The following is a 16607-nucleotide window of genomic DNA, read 5'->3' as shown; positions in this document are numbered from 1 at the left end:
ACCCAAACGCTACATAGCGAAAGCAACAGTAGAGTATTACTACCTACAGCAGTCGTCTCCATCGAACACCGAGGAGAGCTGTTTAAACTCAGAGCCCTAATAGACCAAGGATCACAACGATCTTTCATAGCGTCTCGGGCACAAAACAGGCTACAGTTGCCAACAAAACTGGCCAATTTTGAAATCACGGGAATGGGCGGAAGAGTTGTTCAAAACTCAAATAAAATCTGCCCCATTACCCTCTTTTCCCCCAAAGCGGATAAGCGCATACAAGCAGAAGCTATTGTCTTACCGCAATTAACAAACATGCTTCCAAGCTATCATATAAATAGCAAGCATTGGCAAAAGGTTTCACACCTTAAATTAGCAGACCCCAACTGCAACACTCCCGCTCAAATAGATCTTCTATTAGGCAGCGATCTCATACCACAGATAATACTCGAAGGTATTGAGAAAATTACAAAAACACTTCTGGCGCAAAATACCATTTTCGGATGGGTCCTAAGTGGACTAGTTGCGGAACCAGTTGCCACGATGACAACTCAAGTTGAGGAAATCTCCAACGAATACCTCAATTCGCAATTAAGAAAATTTTGGGAGTTAGAAGAACTCCCCCCGTATCAATCACAACCCCTGAAGATCGATATTGTGAGAATTTTTACAAAACCACAACTACTCGATCGGATGATGGCCGGTACGTCGTACGACTACCACTAAAGCCAGAATTTCCCCGCACACTCGCCTTAGGTCATTCCCGCACCTCTGCTATCAAACAGTTTTTAAGTATGGAAAAAAACCTACTTAAAAAAGGCGAACTGAAACCAGAATATGATAGAGTCGTAGAAGAATACCTCCATTTAAACCATATGGAGGAAGTCAGCGCTGGCGAAAAAATCATACAAAGTAAATACTACTCATTTTACTTGCCACATCATGCAGTAGTAAAGCCAGATAAAAAAACAACTAAAGTAAGAGTTGTCTTCAACGCCTCAAGATCCACTAGCTCGGGGAATTCCCTAAACGATATCCTGTTTACGGGACCCACGCTCCAACCTGACTTAATGCTACTTATTTTAAACTGGCGTATATTCAAATACGTATTCAACGGGGACGTCGAGAAAATGTATAGACAAATAGTCGTACATAAAGACGATCAAGATTTTCAAAGAATTATTTTCAGAAAATCCCCCACCAGTCCACTACGCGACTTTAAGTTAAAAACAGTTACCTTTGGCGTCAACTGTGCCCCATACTTAGCCATTCGGACACTGCACGAATTGGCAGAAAACACCAAGTCAGAATTCCCTCTGGCAACCCAGGTGTTAAAAACGCAAACGTATGTTGACGACATTTTGTCTGGAAGTCACAGTCTTCCACAAGCATACGAATCCTTATCACAGGTTATAAGAGCCCTTAAAACCGCAGGGTTTCCATTAAAAAAGATTACGGCAAATCACCCAAATATATTAAAAAACATACCAAAAGAAAATTTGTTGGACACTAATTTCCTTGTTTTCGAAAAGGAAAGTACAACAAAAACTCTGGGCATCCAATGGAATGCGATATCGGACCAGTTCTCATACACAACTGAGTCCATATCCGCTTTATCCGCCATTACAAAACGCCAAATTCTCTCCTCTGTGGCAAAACTTTTTGACCCCGCAGGATGGCTATCGCCAATTATGATACAAGCCAAAATCCTGATACAAGAATTATGGCTAGATGGGACCGACTGGGACGAACAAGTAAAACCACTTCGTTTAGAAAAGTGGTCACAGTTCACGAGCAATCTAAACGATATCTCACAGATACAAATCCCACGGTGGGTAAACTATTCCCCCGAACACAAAGTCGAATTACACGGCTTCTGTGACGCCTCTGAGAAGGCATACTGTGCCACTTTATATGTGCGCACACAAAGCGATAACGCGACCACAAGCCACTTATTAGTAGCTAAAGCTAAGGTGGCTCCTCTAAAAACGCTAAGTCTACCTCGACTTGAGCTCTGTGGCGCCCTACTACTCGCAAAATTGGTTTCCATGGTGCAGACCCACTTAAACATGAAGAAATACAGATTGCATCTCTGGTCCGATTCTGAAATCGTTCTAGCCTGGTTGGAAAAACCACCACACGCATGGAAAACGTACATTTCTAATCGTACGTCACAAATACTTGACCTAGTGGGGTCAGCCACTTGGCGACACGTAGCCAGTGCTGACAATCCTGCCGATTTAGGTACAAGAGGGTGCAAGCCGCTGCACCTTGCCACCACCACCCTCTGGTGGAATGGTCCCCGATGGTTAACAGAATCTCCCGATTCTTGGCCAAAATCGCCCATGCGCAATATAATTGCCCCAGAAAGTCGAAAAATCGACTGCTTTCACGCAACATTGGATGATAATGACATCCTTGAGCGATTTTCATCGTTCCCTCGTGCCCTTCGAGTTATCGCCTACATGCTAAAGTTCGTAGAGCGACTCAAAAATAAAATTAAGGGAATTCACCCAGAATTTAACCAGTGCGATACGTTAACGCACCTAGAACTCCAAAAGGCAAAGGTTGCACTAATCGCATCCACTCAAATGCGCTACTTCAGCCGCGATATCTCATTATTAAGAGAATCAAAACCCATTGATAAAAGGAGTTCAATCTTGGTTCTTAACCCATTCTTGGACACGAAAGGTCTGCTTCGTGCGAATGGTAGGCTTGCTAACTCAAGCCTGACGTACAACGAACGCCACCCTCTAATTATAGCAGAGAAATCCCAACTTGCCACATTACTCCTCAATTATATCCACTTACTCATGCTTCACGCTGAACATCGCCTAATGCAGCATATAGTCCGTCAAGAGTTCTATATTCCCCGTCTTAAGCCCCAAATAAAAAAATGCATTTTCATGTGCAAGATCTGCACTATGCACAAGCAAAAGTTACGAACACAGATTATGGCAGCACTTCCACCGGAACGCTGCAACTTCGCTCTGCCTTTCACAGTTACAGGTGTCGACTTTGCTGGGCCTTTTCAGATAAAGGCGTCCATGCTAAGGTCCCCCACTCTAATGAAAGGCTATGTGGCTGTCTTTGTCTGTTTTACGACAAAAGCAGTGCACCTAGAGCTGTGTACGAATCTGACAAAGGAGGCTTTTCTCGCGGCATTCGCTCGCTTCGTCGGACGACGCGGCTTCCCATCAAAACTGATGAGCGACAATGGTAAAACCTTCATTGGAGCCCAAAGAGCCACTGAAAAGGAGTTTGTGGAATTTATCAAACAAGTCTCACCAGAGATTGTACAAAGGTATGCTCCCCAAGGTGTCAACTGGCAATTTATCCCCCCAAGCGCTCCTCATATGGGTGGTTTATGGGAATCAGCAGTAAAAAGCTTTAAATCCCACTTCAAAAAAGTAGCTGGAAACTACAAATTTAATTATGAACAGTTCACCACACTGTTAGTGCGAATTGAAGCCGTTCTCAATTCACGGCCACTCACAACCCTCTCGCAAGATCCCTCTGACTTTACAGCCCTCACACCAGGGCATTTTCTCAAAGGAGCACCCATTCTGGCCACACCTGAGCCAGGCGTGGGGTCGCTATCCTTATTAAATCAATGGGAGAGAATAAAAATTCTCCATCACGATTTCAGCCGCCGATGGAAGGAAGAATATATAAAGGACCTTCATAAAAGGTACAGGTGGAAGAGTCCAGAAAAGGCGCCAAAGCTAGGAGATTGTGTCATCATCCATGATGATTGTCTACCCCCTACAGAATGGCGGCTTGGCCGCATAGAAAAACTACACTACGGTTCCGACGGTCATGTACGAGTCGTTGATCTCCGCACTCAAAGCGGTATATTAACAAGACCGCTCGTGAAACTATGTTTTCTACCACACATTGACGAAACCGCAAATAACGAAAAAACCGCCGATACTACCGTAACGCAATTAAAATAACCAAATAAACCACGACGTAATAACCCGCAAGTAAAAAACTCGTTTAAACTAATACGAAAACTAATGCAATGGTCGATCTACGTGACGACCCTTTCATGCCACGTAACGTGGCACAATCGCCATATACATTTAATGACACCCATTTATAACCATATTACTCCTCCCACACAGATTACCATGGATGTGGATATGCCAACTGTGCCAACGCCAACGGTGAGGTCAACCATCACCGTGCCGCGCCCTGTGGCAACTCCAGCGCCTCGAACTCCAGCGGCCACCACCACTGCAATTGCACCTCGTAGCGGCACGCGACCACTACCACCGTCCGCAGCACCCGTAGGGGAACCTCAGCGCAGCCGATGTCCCCTGTGTCGGCGCCCACACCGGCTACAACACTGTAGCATTTTTCGAAGCATGCAGCCCATGCAGCGGCAGAAAGTAGCTCAGGCTCACGGGCATTGCCTAAACTGCTTGGCAACGGTACACACCACCCAGGAGTGTACATCGATCACCCTGTGCCAACTGTGCAATAGGCCGCACCATACTATGCTGCACCGCACCCCAAAACGGCCCGTAGGACGACGGCTCGCCACGAGCCGATCACAGCAGCCCAGTCGGCACCGAAGGCTAATTGCCCCACCATCTTCCAGACCGAGGAGAATTGAAGCATCTCCGCCGCGCCGGCAGCCTCGTACACCACGCCGCTCCACTGGCCTTAGCAGCGTTGTTGCCACGCTGCAGCAACTACAGCGACTGCTAGGCTAATATTCGCCTAGGGGGGCCGGGATGGCTAGATGAGTTAGCTCTCTCTTCTGAACACCAGACACTGAACAACCACACGACAACACACCACACTAACGCGGTCCACATCTGAAGACACCACACATGCAGACATTCCACAAGAAGACACCACCCACTACTACACACGTATATACACCACACATGCGGACATCACACCACAACTCTACACTACCCAACAATCAAAACCGACCGCTCGAGAGGACGACCTTCCCTTTTTTTACATCGATCTCGCACCGAGCAAACGTCCGTCGCAGCATCATCTTTTCTTTCTTTTCATTACTACCTTTGTACGTTAATCTATTCCGCATCCGAAATATATTTCGCGGTAACAGAAACCCAAAATCGAGTGTCTATTTTATTAAACATTTGCCGGTTAAATAAAGTGTTGAGTGCCCGATAAACGGGGAGAGTGTGTATAACTCAGACCCCTTCTCTACATTTCCGCCTTCTTTCAATTGATTAATCTCAAGTGAGTACGAGGCATATTGGGCAAGGCGGCATAGGAAAATTTCGGCTACTTTTAATTCCTCGGCGTTCAGGCACCCTTCCACTTTTTTGTGACGACACAAATCTATAAATCGGATGACCCAAGCGACCGTTCGCTTTAGCCTAGTTAAACTTGAAAATCTTGTCATGTCTATAACACATGACGGCGCGGCTAGCATTACAAATTTCGGGCGAAGCTCTTCACATTCTTCTAACAGATCAGGGATTCCTTCAGACGTAGGCCAGGCTACTTCTTCTTCTGTTAAAAATGATGGTCCATTTAGCCATCGTGAAGTTGGATGACTATCGAATGTCGTACTTGGTCTTGTTGCCTCATCAGCAACGTTCTTCTCTGACGGTATCCAACGCCAGTCGTTAGCGTCGGTAGCGGCGAGAATTTCTGCGACACGATGTGCTACGAATGGTTTGTAGCGACGAGTTCCCGATCCAATCCAACTCAGAACAGTTTTGGAATCGCTCCACATCACGCGTTTTTTGATTGCAACTGAATGATCTCTGACGATAGTCTCTAGCAGTCGTGTTCCTAAGACGGCTGCCTGCAATTCAAGGCGTGGAATAGTCATTGGATTTAGTGGAGCACACTTCGTTTTGGCACATACGAGTACGACGCAAACTTTGTTATCTGTATACGTTACTCTCCAGTAGGCTACGGCTGCAAATACATCTTCACTGGCATCTACGAAGATGTGAAGTTGCACTTCGGCAGGTGGTCCACGGGCGAAATAGTGACGAAGGACTCGAAAATTCAATACATTTTTCAACTGACGGCGCCACTTGTCCCACTCTTGACATATAGGTTCAGGCAGAGGCTCATCCCACCGCAATTCGTAACGCCACGATTCGCGCACCAACAATTTTGCGTTGACCATAAATTTGGATAAAAATCCAAGCGGGTCAAATACTGACATGACTATGCTTAGTAGCTCTCTTTTCGACGGTCGTTTGTGTCCACTGATGACTTCAGCGTCCACGTTGTTAAATTTGAGAGTGTAACTAAATACGTCGCTACTTGGTTGCCAATACATTCCAAGCACGCGTTCTACTGCTAATGTGACTAGGCTATTTGTCAGTTGTTCCGGTTTATAACCATTTAGGGCGATTTTGGCTTCTAGGGAATTTGAAGAAAAGTTGCGTAGTTCAAACCCGGCATTCTTGTGAATACGTCTGACTTCATTGGCAACTTTAATGGCTTCTTTAACGTTGTCGAAACTATCCACGAAGTCATCAACATAGTGATGCTTTGTGATAGAGTCGTAGGCTCTTGGACAGCTTTCGCGGTGCTCAAGTGCGTTAATATTTTTAACATACTGGGCCGTGCAAGGCGAGCATGCGGCTCCAAATGTCATTACCAGCATTTCGTATACGTCTGGACGAATTTTGTCGTTACCGTCCCTCTAAAGAAACCTTTGGGCACTTCTATCTTCTTCCCTTATAGAAATTTGGTGAAACATCTCTTTAATATCGGCGGCGATGGGAATTGCGCCAACCCGAAAATTAAAAAGTACTGTCGGCATTGGTTGATATTGTTGAGGACCCTTTAGCAGGTAACTGTTTAGTGAACAACCGTTGACGACGGCGGCGGCATCAAACACTAGGCGCAGTTTACCGGGCTTATTGACATTCATCACACCGAAGTGTGGAAGGTACCACGTTCTTGGACATGTAATTGCAGCTTCTTCTGGGCGCAATTTTCTGGCATAATTCTTATTTATGTAATCCCGAATGATAGCACGATACTCTCGGGCAAATGTTTCGTCTCGTCTCATCTTACGCTCGATTCCGACCAGTCTTCTCTCGGCCATGGAGTAGCTGTCGGGGAGCTGAACATTATCTCGTTTCCACAGGAGACCGGCTTGGAAACGTCCGTTAATCTTCGTGACCGTGGACTCGAGTATCTGGCGCGCTCTTTTATCATCATCAGGCTCGACGAGTGGTGCTGGACGTACACCGAAGCTCTCGATACTAAAGTAATCGGCCACCATATCATGCAAACACGACGTCTTCGCTTGACTGAAGTTATCAGTCGGCCCGAAGACGACCCAACCTAACTTAGTATGTGCGGCATAAGGACCCTTATATATTATTTCGATCTCACTAGGAATTCCCAAGTGGCTGTGGTCTAATCCAATAAGCAACTTGGGAACGGCGTTGTCGTACGTTTGAATCGACAACCTTTTCAAACGAGCTTCATCTACGTCAGCTTTCTGTAAACTTTGTATCGGAAGTTGTAAATCCTGGATGCCGTAGACATGATGCAATTTATATTTCTGGTCTGAACTGGAACCACTAATCTCGATGTCGACGATAGTTGCTTTATCAGTAGCAGCTCTTCCTCCCAGCCACTGTAGGGATACTCGGCTTTGATGACCCTTTACTCCGAGCTGCTCAATCAAAGAAGAATCGGCCATAGTTATCGATGATCCTTCATCCAATAGAGCGAAGGTCTTAATTCGAGCATTGTGACTATGCACTGTAACTGGAACTATTCTAAACAACACTTTTTGTTTTTTCATTCCACTGTCTGTACAACTGAGTACTGCATCGGCTGTGGTTGGTCCAGGTGGAATCTCCACCCTTTGTAGCTTTGACATGTTCCTCGGTGGCTCGTGTAACAGTTTGTTATGTACTCTTTGACATCCGTTCGTTCTGCAGGTTTTCCGTCGGCGACAATCTCTTGTGGTATGACCACCCTGAAGACGAGAGAAACATAAGTGAAGGAGCTTGGCTTTACTCCATCTGTCACGGATGCTTAGCGACTTGAACGTGTCACAATCGAATATGTGGTGTCCAACATGGCACAGTGGACATAGGATTTCTCTGGCGTTGTTGGCGGTTTGAAGAAGAACGCGGCGCTTTGGTTCGCTCGAATGAGTGCGTCCACTATCTTGTACTGTACATATTAGATCGGCTACTCCACTAAGCCAGGTACTGAAATCTTTAATTGTGGGATATGGCTGTATCATCGATGAGGCCTTTGCCCACTCGAGTTTCTTGCTCATGGGTAGCTTTCCCACAAGCTCCTCCAATAACGTTGGATTACACAAGTGCTGCTGACCATTTACTGACTGTAGGAACACGGCTAGGTTTTTTACTTTGACTGAGAAAGGAATCATTTTGTCGATGGCGGATTCTGATACTTATGTATGACATCTCCCGTACTTGGCGAAGCTGACATTTGATAAGTAATTCTGGACGGCCGAATCGAAATCGCAGAGTGTCCATAACGGCAGGAACGTTATCCGGATGGATTAGGAGTGAGTGCACTGTCTCTCTAGCCTCACCCTTTAAACATCTCTGTAAACGTTGATTGTTTTCGAAATTCGAATAATTGTATGATGCAGTTGACTGTGCAAAGGCGGCGGCGAACATAGGCCAGTCTTCTGCGCGTCCGTCGAAATCTGGCAAATCTTGAATTTTTCTCGGTAGTGTAAGCAGATATGAACTGTCTGGTGTAACGTTAACAAATGGCTGCGACTGTAATGAAGTTGAAGGCATAGCACCTATGGAAGAGGCGGTGGCTGTGAAGATCGGCGATGTAGTACCTTCATAAGGGCACTGAGTGTACGTATGCGTGGCGGCTGTATACGTTGACGTAGGCTGCATAGAAATGTACGAACTATTCTGCGAGTTCGTTGTTGTCTGCGTTGAGACTGCTATCGGTTGTGTAGCGGTATCTACAACGGGATCCACTGAGGTCGCAATGGAATTTGACCTTGATCCGTCCTCTGCTCGTATCGTGGACTTCAGAAGTTCACACTGGCGTTCACTTTCCTTCAACTTTACCTGGGTACCTCGCAGTTGGTTACTCAGAGCATTGATTTGCTTTTGCATGGCAACGAGCATTTGTTGCTGACTTTCTACTGTAACTTTAGTAGATGCGCTAGAGTTAGTTGACGCAGTACCTTGATGACTGGATCCGTTATCCACATCATCATTATCCAATCTTTGATCTTCAACTGCAACTGACTTACTAAGACTGTCTTGTTGTTGAATTCGCATACTCTTTCTAGTTGAGTTTTCCATTGTTATAATACGGCGGCTTGAAGGAAAATGTTACAGAAATATGATCGCCACTTTGGCAATATAAACGTTATAATGTTAGCGATGAATAGCGGGATGGCGTCCCGTTTGGCGACGTGGCGACTAGGATTTTGGCGGCGAATAGCGGGATGGCTTCCCGGTGGCAATATAATTCCTATAACGATGGCGACTAATTAGCGGGAAGATGTCCCATTTGGCGATGTAAAAACGTTATGACGTTGGCGGAGAATTGCGGGATGGCTTCCCGTTTGGCGACGTAACGGCTACGACGTTGGCAACAAATAGCGGGATGGCGTCCCGTATGGCAACGTAACGGCTATGACGTTGACGGAGAGTTGTGGGATGGCTTCCCGTTTAGCGACGTAACGGTTACGACGTGGCGGCAAGTAGCGGGATGGCGTCCCGTTTGGCAACGTAACGGTTACGACGTGGCGGCAAATAGCGGGATGGCTTCCCGTTTGGCGACGTATCGGCTATGACGTTGACGGAGATAGCGGGATGGCGTCCCGTTTGGCGATAGACACGTTAACAAGTTGTGTCACGATGGCGACTCGTATATATTATGTACTCCACTGGCACGGGAGTTACGGCAATGCAAAAATTGGCAGTTTGCATTCAATTTGGCGACAATATAAAAGAATGCATAGTCTTGCGTGATAAAGATCTTGCTAAATACAGATCCGGCGAAATGAAGACCATGCAAAATAAAGATGCAGTAAAGACCGATGCGAAATAAAGATCGCAAATAAGACTGCGAAATAAAGATCGCAGATAGAGGCGCAAATAAAGATTGCGAAATAAAGATGTCTCAATTCCGTTGGCTGGCGAATTTAATTGTGTTCAAACCCATGTATGCCCACATACATTTCGTACAACAACAACAATTTATTTCTATAAAGAAAAGGTTATTACAATATTCAATGATCTGCAAGATCAACTTACCGCAGTGTCTCAGCCTATCTCTTCGGCGTTCGGAAATTGAGTGAATTATAATCGGAGTTCCAACAGCATGGACACCGAAAACGAACGTCGGGAATAAAGGACACTGCGATAATTCACAATAATGCGCTTAAACTAATAATTCACAGTGATCCTTAAACTGATTAAAACTATTAACTATAAATTCGTTACAAATAATCGCCGTTTTGTTAGCCGTCCTTAGCGAGCAAAATGTGTTAAAAGTTGAGCCCGTAGAAATCAGCCATCTTTGTTTGTTTTCATTTAAACAATATTGCTATTGCTCAATACGCATATATGTATAGTTTTGTACGCATCTAAGTTTTCAATTACATTTATTACATTCACAATAATTATTACATAATTACAATTATTTTTCATATATGAAAATAAATATGCACACAGTTCGCGCGCTGCACCGCCACTCACCCCGAGTGGCCAACAGAGGACCTTGCCCCTCCACCCAACCTTCATATCGCTCCAATCCTCGTGCGAGAACCACTCGGCAACTCCTGGTTCCGCGCACAGTCTATTCCGTGTGTCAGACCATCATACGTCGGAACGTCACATCAGTCAAATGCACTGGCTAGTGTCACTTCGCGGAGTGTTCCGGCCTGCGCATCACGCGTGAGTGGAGTGAGTCGTACGTTGCCCCATGCTACAGGAGTCTACCCCCGCAACACTCAGCAATGGCGTCGTCAAACAACACCACAGTGCGAGAAGCCTCCTTTCCGGTTCTACAGCTTCAACAAACACCACCTACAAGCCACTCCCTCACCCCCAGGATTACTGGCGACAAACCAAAATACTTCAATTCAACTGCAACGAATTCCAGAGTAAGATCGAGAAGATAGTTGCACTCATGAACCGGGATCATGATACGTAAGGAGCGCGAGCGAGGCAATGGTGGTGGCCTAGCCTTCATATTGCACAACACAGTGCAGTATCGTCTAATCGATGAAGACATTGACCGCAGGGATACTACCCTAGAATGTCAGGGTATAGCTATCCGGTCAGGCGATGTTGAGCTCGAAATATTTAATATATACATCCCCCAGTTACATGTTGCCATACAGGATATCACCCGAATATAGGTGCGCTACTTCGTGGTGAAAACCGTCTGGTACTAGGCGACTTTAACGCACACCACGATCTTTGGCATTCCTGCCAATCATACGATCGTAGGGGGATGGAGCTGGCGGAGCAGATTGACGATTCGATATTCTGCACAATGAATGACAAAGCCCCCACCAGAGTTATGGGCACCTGTAATACCTCTCCCGATATTACCATTGCTAGAGGAGGTCTGATAAATAGCATAACCTGGCGACCTATGCTAATTCTCGCATCAGGCCATCTGCCCAAAATTATCTCGATCGAGAAACCTCCCGATTTTGTTTTTGTGAACAACCGTACCTTCGTTAACTTTAGCAAAGCTAACTGGGTCGGCTTTACAGAATTTACTGAGAGCACATTCAACGCTCTGCCCATTCCGTCGAACGGGGATCCCCGAATAAAGGACCTTAATTTGGAGATTCGACGATTGGTATACCAGCATATGCGGACGAAATGGATTGAGCGCCTGAAGTCCTGCAACCTCCCCACCGCACTCTGGTCGATTTCATAGGCCAAAAATAAAAAAAACAAAAGTTTGAAATTTCACACTGTTTGTATCAAAACTATTTTTTAAAATAGCAATGAAATTAACGTTAAATAAATTTTTGCTCTATCCCTTTCGTACGCGCGGGCTGTGCAGTGAAAATAGCTTAAAAATTATCTCTTATAATAAATTAAATTACGATATAAAATCGTGCTAAATCCCAATAAATCGAAATGAATATTAAGAAGAAAGGTATGTGCTATATAACCACGCGATTTTTCTGTACTAATATATTGTTTTATTGTTTTAAAACTATTATTTTACAACTGACCTTTTGAGTGATATATTTTTCTTTATACATAGAATTAAGTAATAAAAAAGTTGTGATCCCTGTCTTACCATCAAATGAGACAAGTTTGTTTATATTAGTTAATGTTATCTAAGTCTATGCTTATGATTTCAGCTGCAACTTTTTGCAACTTTCTTTGTTATTCATGGTTTTCAACCAGGTATGCGATTTTTCGGGTGTTATTTTTCATAATTTTTTGTATTTAAGTATAAGTATGAACGAGTATATTATATTGTTTTTTATGTTTTTCCTCATATTTATTTGAGCTTTGGTTTTCATTATCTTACTTTTATCAAATGTTTGTTTTATACGTTATTTTATTCAGGAACGTCATATCAATGTGAACTTTCACGCCTATATATCCTTGAATTGTGGTGTTTGGAAAAAGGTTCATTTTTGTTATAGCTGAAAAAGTATGTGGCGACTTAACCCGTAGATTTGAATGGGATGGCTATAAATGTTTTGGAAATATTGTTATGAAAAGACTTGATTACGTATTTTAAAGATTTGCAGAAATGTGGAATAAAAACAACAGATTAAAATCAAAAGTTATACAAAAAATTTCGAATTGGTTTGCACAATATGAATATATATTATTAAGACGACAATCATCCGTATTGAGTCAAGATCGAGGACGTCCTAGATTAAGTCTGGTAGAGTGATCAGAGAGAACGAAGCGGCGAAGGATAGCAGATTTAGCAGAACTCGATGTGTCCGCTGCTGATGATTTGCGTTTGGCTTGTAGGGAACCGAATAAGTCGATCTTTCGCGCAAAGACATGTGAAGTAATATCACTTATCACCGAAGCAAATTTAACCAAGCACCAGTATCATCTTATTAGAAGCTTCGTTAACAGTAAATTAATGTTAACTTTTTATCTTGCTATGATAATATTTTAAAGGAAAAGCAGAAAACTTATCCTGAGCAAATAAAAGTTTCAGAAGCTTATGCTGAAGTTGAGCTACAAAAATTATTGGATCACACTGCGTCGCGAATTTTTGAGTTGCAAAGCGATGTAATTAATGAACTCAATGACTCCTCTAATTACCTAACATTAATAGGAAAATGGGGATTTGATGGCAGTTCTGGGCAGAGCGAATATAAGAAAAAATTCGAATAATTTGGAGGACAGTAATTTATTTGTTACGTCATATGTCCCTCTACAAATGATAACAAAATCGCAAAATGATGAGGAGCACAAACTAATTTGGAAACACCCCCGTCCTTCATCCACCCGCTATTGCCGTCCTGTTCGAATTCAGTTTCAAAACGAATTAGTTCAATTAACCATAAATGAAGAATTATATTTTAAAAACAAAATTCAACAATTAAGTCCCACTGAGTTCAAAACAGCTACCAATCGCTAATTTTATATCGATCACATTCTTCAACTTACAATGGTGGATGGCAAAGTGTGCAATGCCTTAACTGAAACCTCATCTGCAAAATGCTATATATGCTCGGCCAAACTTACTGAGATCAACGATATTGACAAATGCTTGAAAAAAGAAGTACGAACGGATCGCTACGAATTTGGATTGTCTTCATTACATGCCTACATTCGATTTTTTGAATATTTACTTCACGTTTCTTATAGACTTGAAATCAGACAATGGCAAATAAGGGGTTTAGAAGATAAAGTACGATTCTAAGAAAAAACATATCCAGTGCTAGTTTCGTGAAAAAAATGGGTCTTATAGTCGACAAACCAAAAACAGGTGGTAGTGGATCTTCAAACGATGGAAATACTGCTAGAAAATTTTTAAACGATGCCCATACCTCTGCTGAAATAACAGGCATAAAAAAGTAGGTATTGATTGAAAATTTTGCTGTATTACTGCAAGCTTTATCACCAGGGTACAAAATTAATGTGTATTACTGCAAGCTTTATCACCCGGGTACAAAATTAATGTGGAAAAATTTAGGAAATTTGCACTAGATACTGCAAGAGAATTAACATCAAAGTATTCCTGGTATTATCTTCCTGCGTCAGTCCATAAAATTTTAATTCACGCTCCCGATGTTATTCAAAATGCATTAGTTTCAATTGGAGAACTCTCAGAAGAAGCTGCTGAGTCAAGGAATAAGGACGTTAGGATGTATCGACTCCGTCACTCTCGAAAGAACTCACGTGTCGCTACAAATCAGGACTTATTAAACCGATTACTCTTGAGCTCAAATCCTTTCATCTCTGGTCAAAGAAAACTACGATGCAAACGTAAATCAATTTTATTAAAATAAGTTTTTGATTTAGTTGAATAATATTCAAATAATTCTTTTTTTGTTAATCAACTTTTTTATTATTATCATCGGCGGGTGGCGGAATTTGAAACCAGATAAGGCTTTGGACCGGTTTATTTATGTTAATAAAATTGTTAATTACTTGTTATGATTTTAAAAAGCTTAGGAAAAAATTTCACTTTAATATAGGCAGTGGAAGTATTTTTGGCCGCTGACTTCATACAAGACCGACCACTGTGCACCGGTGTGAGTAATCCTTGGTCTACTGTCAAGGCTTTGTTAACCCGAAGATACATGATGACTGAATTGAAGTTCAATTTAATGGTCATGCTTCTTCGGACCCGAAGAAGTGCGCAAGCTATTTTATTCACACTGCACTCTTCGATAGACAAAACCAAGCGATGTGTTACCTGACGGCTACGCAAAATGCCAAAAGACTGCGCGCCACTTACTTCCACCGATGAGGAAACCTGGGAAACGCGCCAATCACCACCTGGGATTCCGAAAAGTGAACAGCACCACCACAGCACTTAGCGTCATAAATGCTGAGATAGTTCGTGGCCTTAACCTGAAACCACTCTGTGAGAGAACGATCCTCGTAGCGTTGGACTTGTCCAAAAAACTACGCTCTCTCCAGGAATGAAGAGGTGGACTATGAACTACCTGAGCGGTCGACAATCATCCGTACTATTTCGAGAAGAAACATCTAAACTGAGAAGAATTAAAGAGGGGATTCCGCAGGGTGGTGTTCTCTCCCCGCTTTAACTTCTGCATCTCGAAACGCCCACAGCCGCCAGAGGGAGTTTCCATATCCTCATTCCTGATGATTGCGCGATATTGATGTCGGACAATGGAATCGATGGCATGTGTTCAAAAGTAAACAGCTATATCTCCGACCTTTCTCGTTTCTTTTCTGCACGGAACCTAACACTTTCCCTCACCAAATCCACAGCGACTATATTTTCTAACTAGACGAAGGAGTATAGACATAAGCTTAATATTCAACAGCGTCAAGATTCCGACTGTCAATAACCCTCAGATTTTAGGTGTAACTTTTGAGTCTATGCTCCTTCACTCCTCATACGACCGCGATTATCGCCAAGGTACAGAGCCGCAACAAAATCCTCAAGTCGCTAGTCGTCTGCACATGGGGAAAAGACAAAGAAACGTTGTTGGCAACTTACAAGGCAAGCGGCCGGCCGGTCCTCAATTACTCAGCACCAATATGATCGCCTGAATGCAGTGGCACGCAGATAAATACGCTTCAGACCTGCCAGAACACTGCACTCCGGACCACTACAGGATGCCTCTTGATATCTTCCATCGAACATCTACATAGTGAAAGGCTTATGCTCCTGGTTAAGTAGCATAATGAACTCCTGTCCAGCCAGTTCCTGCTAGGATGTTTTCGCAGAAATCACCCCTGCAGCCACCTGCTTGGAGCGGAACCGCCTCCTAGGAATATCAAGAGGTCTTTCCTCAACTACGTCAATGACATCGAACAGTACGCTGAGCGGACTTTGGACGAAACTAACTTCCGACGGGTACTGACCGCCATTCACAGTGGAGCTATCGACACCTTCACCGACTCCCTTTCAATTATCATAGAGTTTTACTTATTTGTGTATATTAAATATAAATCACATATTATACATACATATATGTATGTACATACATAAGGAAAAAGTGATCACAACTGAATTATAGCTTGAAAAATGTTGGAAAGTATTTTTATTATAGTTAATATAGAAAAAGTCCTCTCTCGACGAACAAAAGCCAAACTCTTTAAGTCGCTCATAATTCCCGTCCTGCTATATGGGGCAGAGGCTTGGACGATGACAGCAACCGATGAGTCGCCGTTACGAGTTTTCGAGAGAAAGGTTCTGAGAAAGATTTATGGTCCTTTGCGCGATGGCCACGGCGAATATCGCATTCGATGGAACGATGAGCTGTACGAGATATACGACGACATTGACATAGTTCAGCGAATTAAAAGACAGCGGCTACGCTGGCTAGGTCATGTTGTCCGGATGAACGAAAACACTCCAGCTCTGAAAGTATTCGAAGCAGTACCCGCGGGGAAAGTAGAGGAAGAGGAAGACCTCCACTTCGTTGGAAGGACCAAGTGGAGAAGGACCTGGCTTCGTTTGGAATATCCAATTGG

The 16607-nt window shown here is 43.6% G+C and overlaps 1 protein-coding gene across 1 annotated transcript; it reads right to left on the bottom strand.

Moving 5' to 3' along the window:
* Positions 1-5098: 5098 nt before the first annotated feature.
* On the bottom strand, positions 5099-6610 carry LOC126765565 (uncharacterized). Its single transcript, XM_050483173.1, has one exon. It carries the CDS (start codon positions 6608-6610, stop codon positions 5099-5101), a length of 1512 nt encoding a protein of 503 aa, XP_050339130.1.
* Positions 6611-16607: the final 9997 nt, after the last annotated feature.

Source organism: Bactrocera neohumeralis, unplaced genomic scaffold (assembly GCF_024586455.1).
Source record: "Bactrocera neohumeralis isolate Rockhampton unplaced genomic scaffold, APGP_CSIRO_Bneo_wtdbg2-racon-allhic-juicebox.fasta_v2 cluster10, whole genome shotgun sequence".
Classification (NCBI taxonomy): domain Eukaryota; kingdom Metazoa; phylum Arthropoda; class Insecta; order Diptera; family Tephritidae; genus Bactrocera; species Bactrocera neohumeralis.
The sequence above is the reverse complement of the archived record's forward strand: the minus strand, read 5'-3'. Positions and strand labels throughout refer to the sequence as shown.

What these genes read in the sequence shown, in the direction of transcription:
- LOC126765565 (XM_050483173.1), bottom strand. Translation starts at nt 6,610, where the DNA reads ATGCTGGTAATGACATTTGGAGCCGCATGCTCGCCTTGCACGGCCCAG.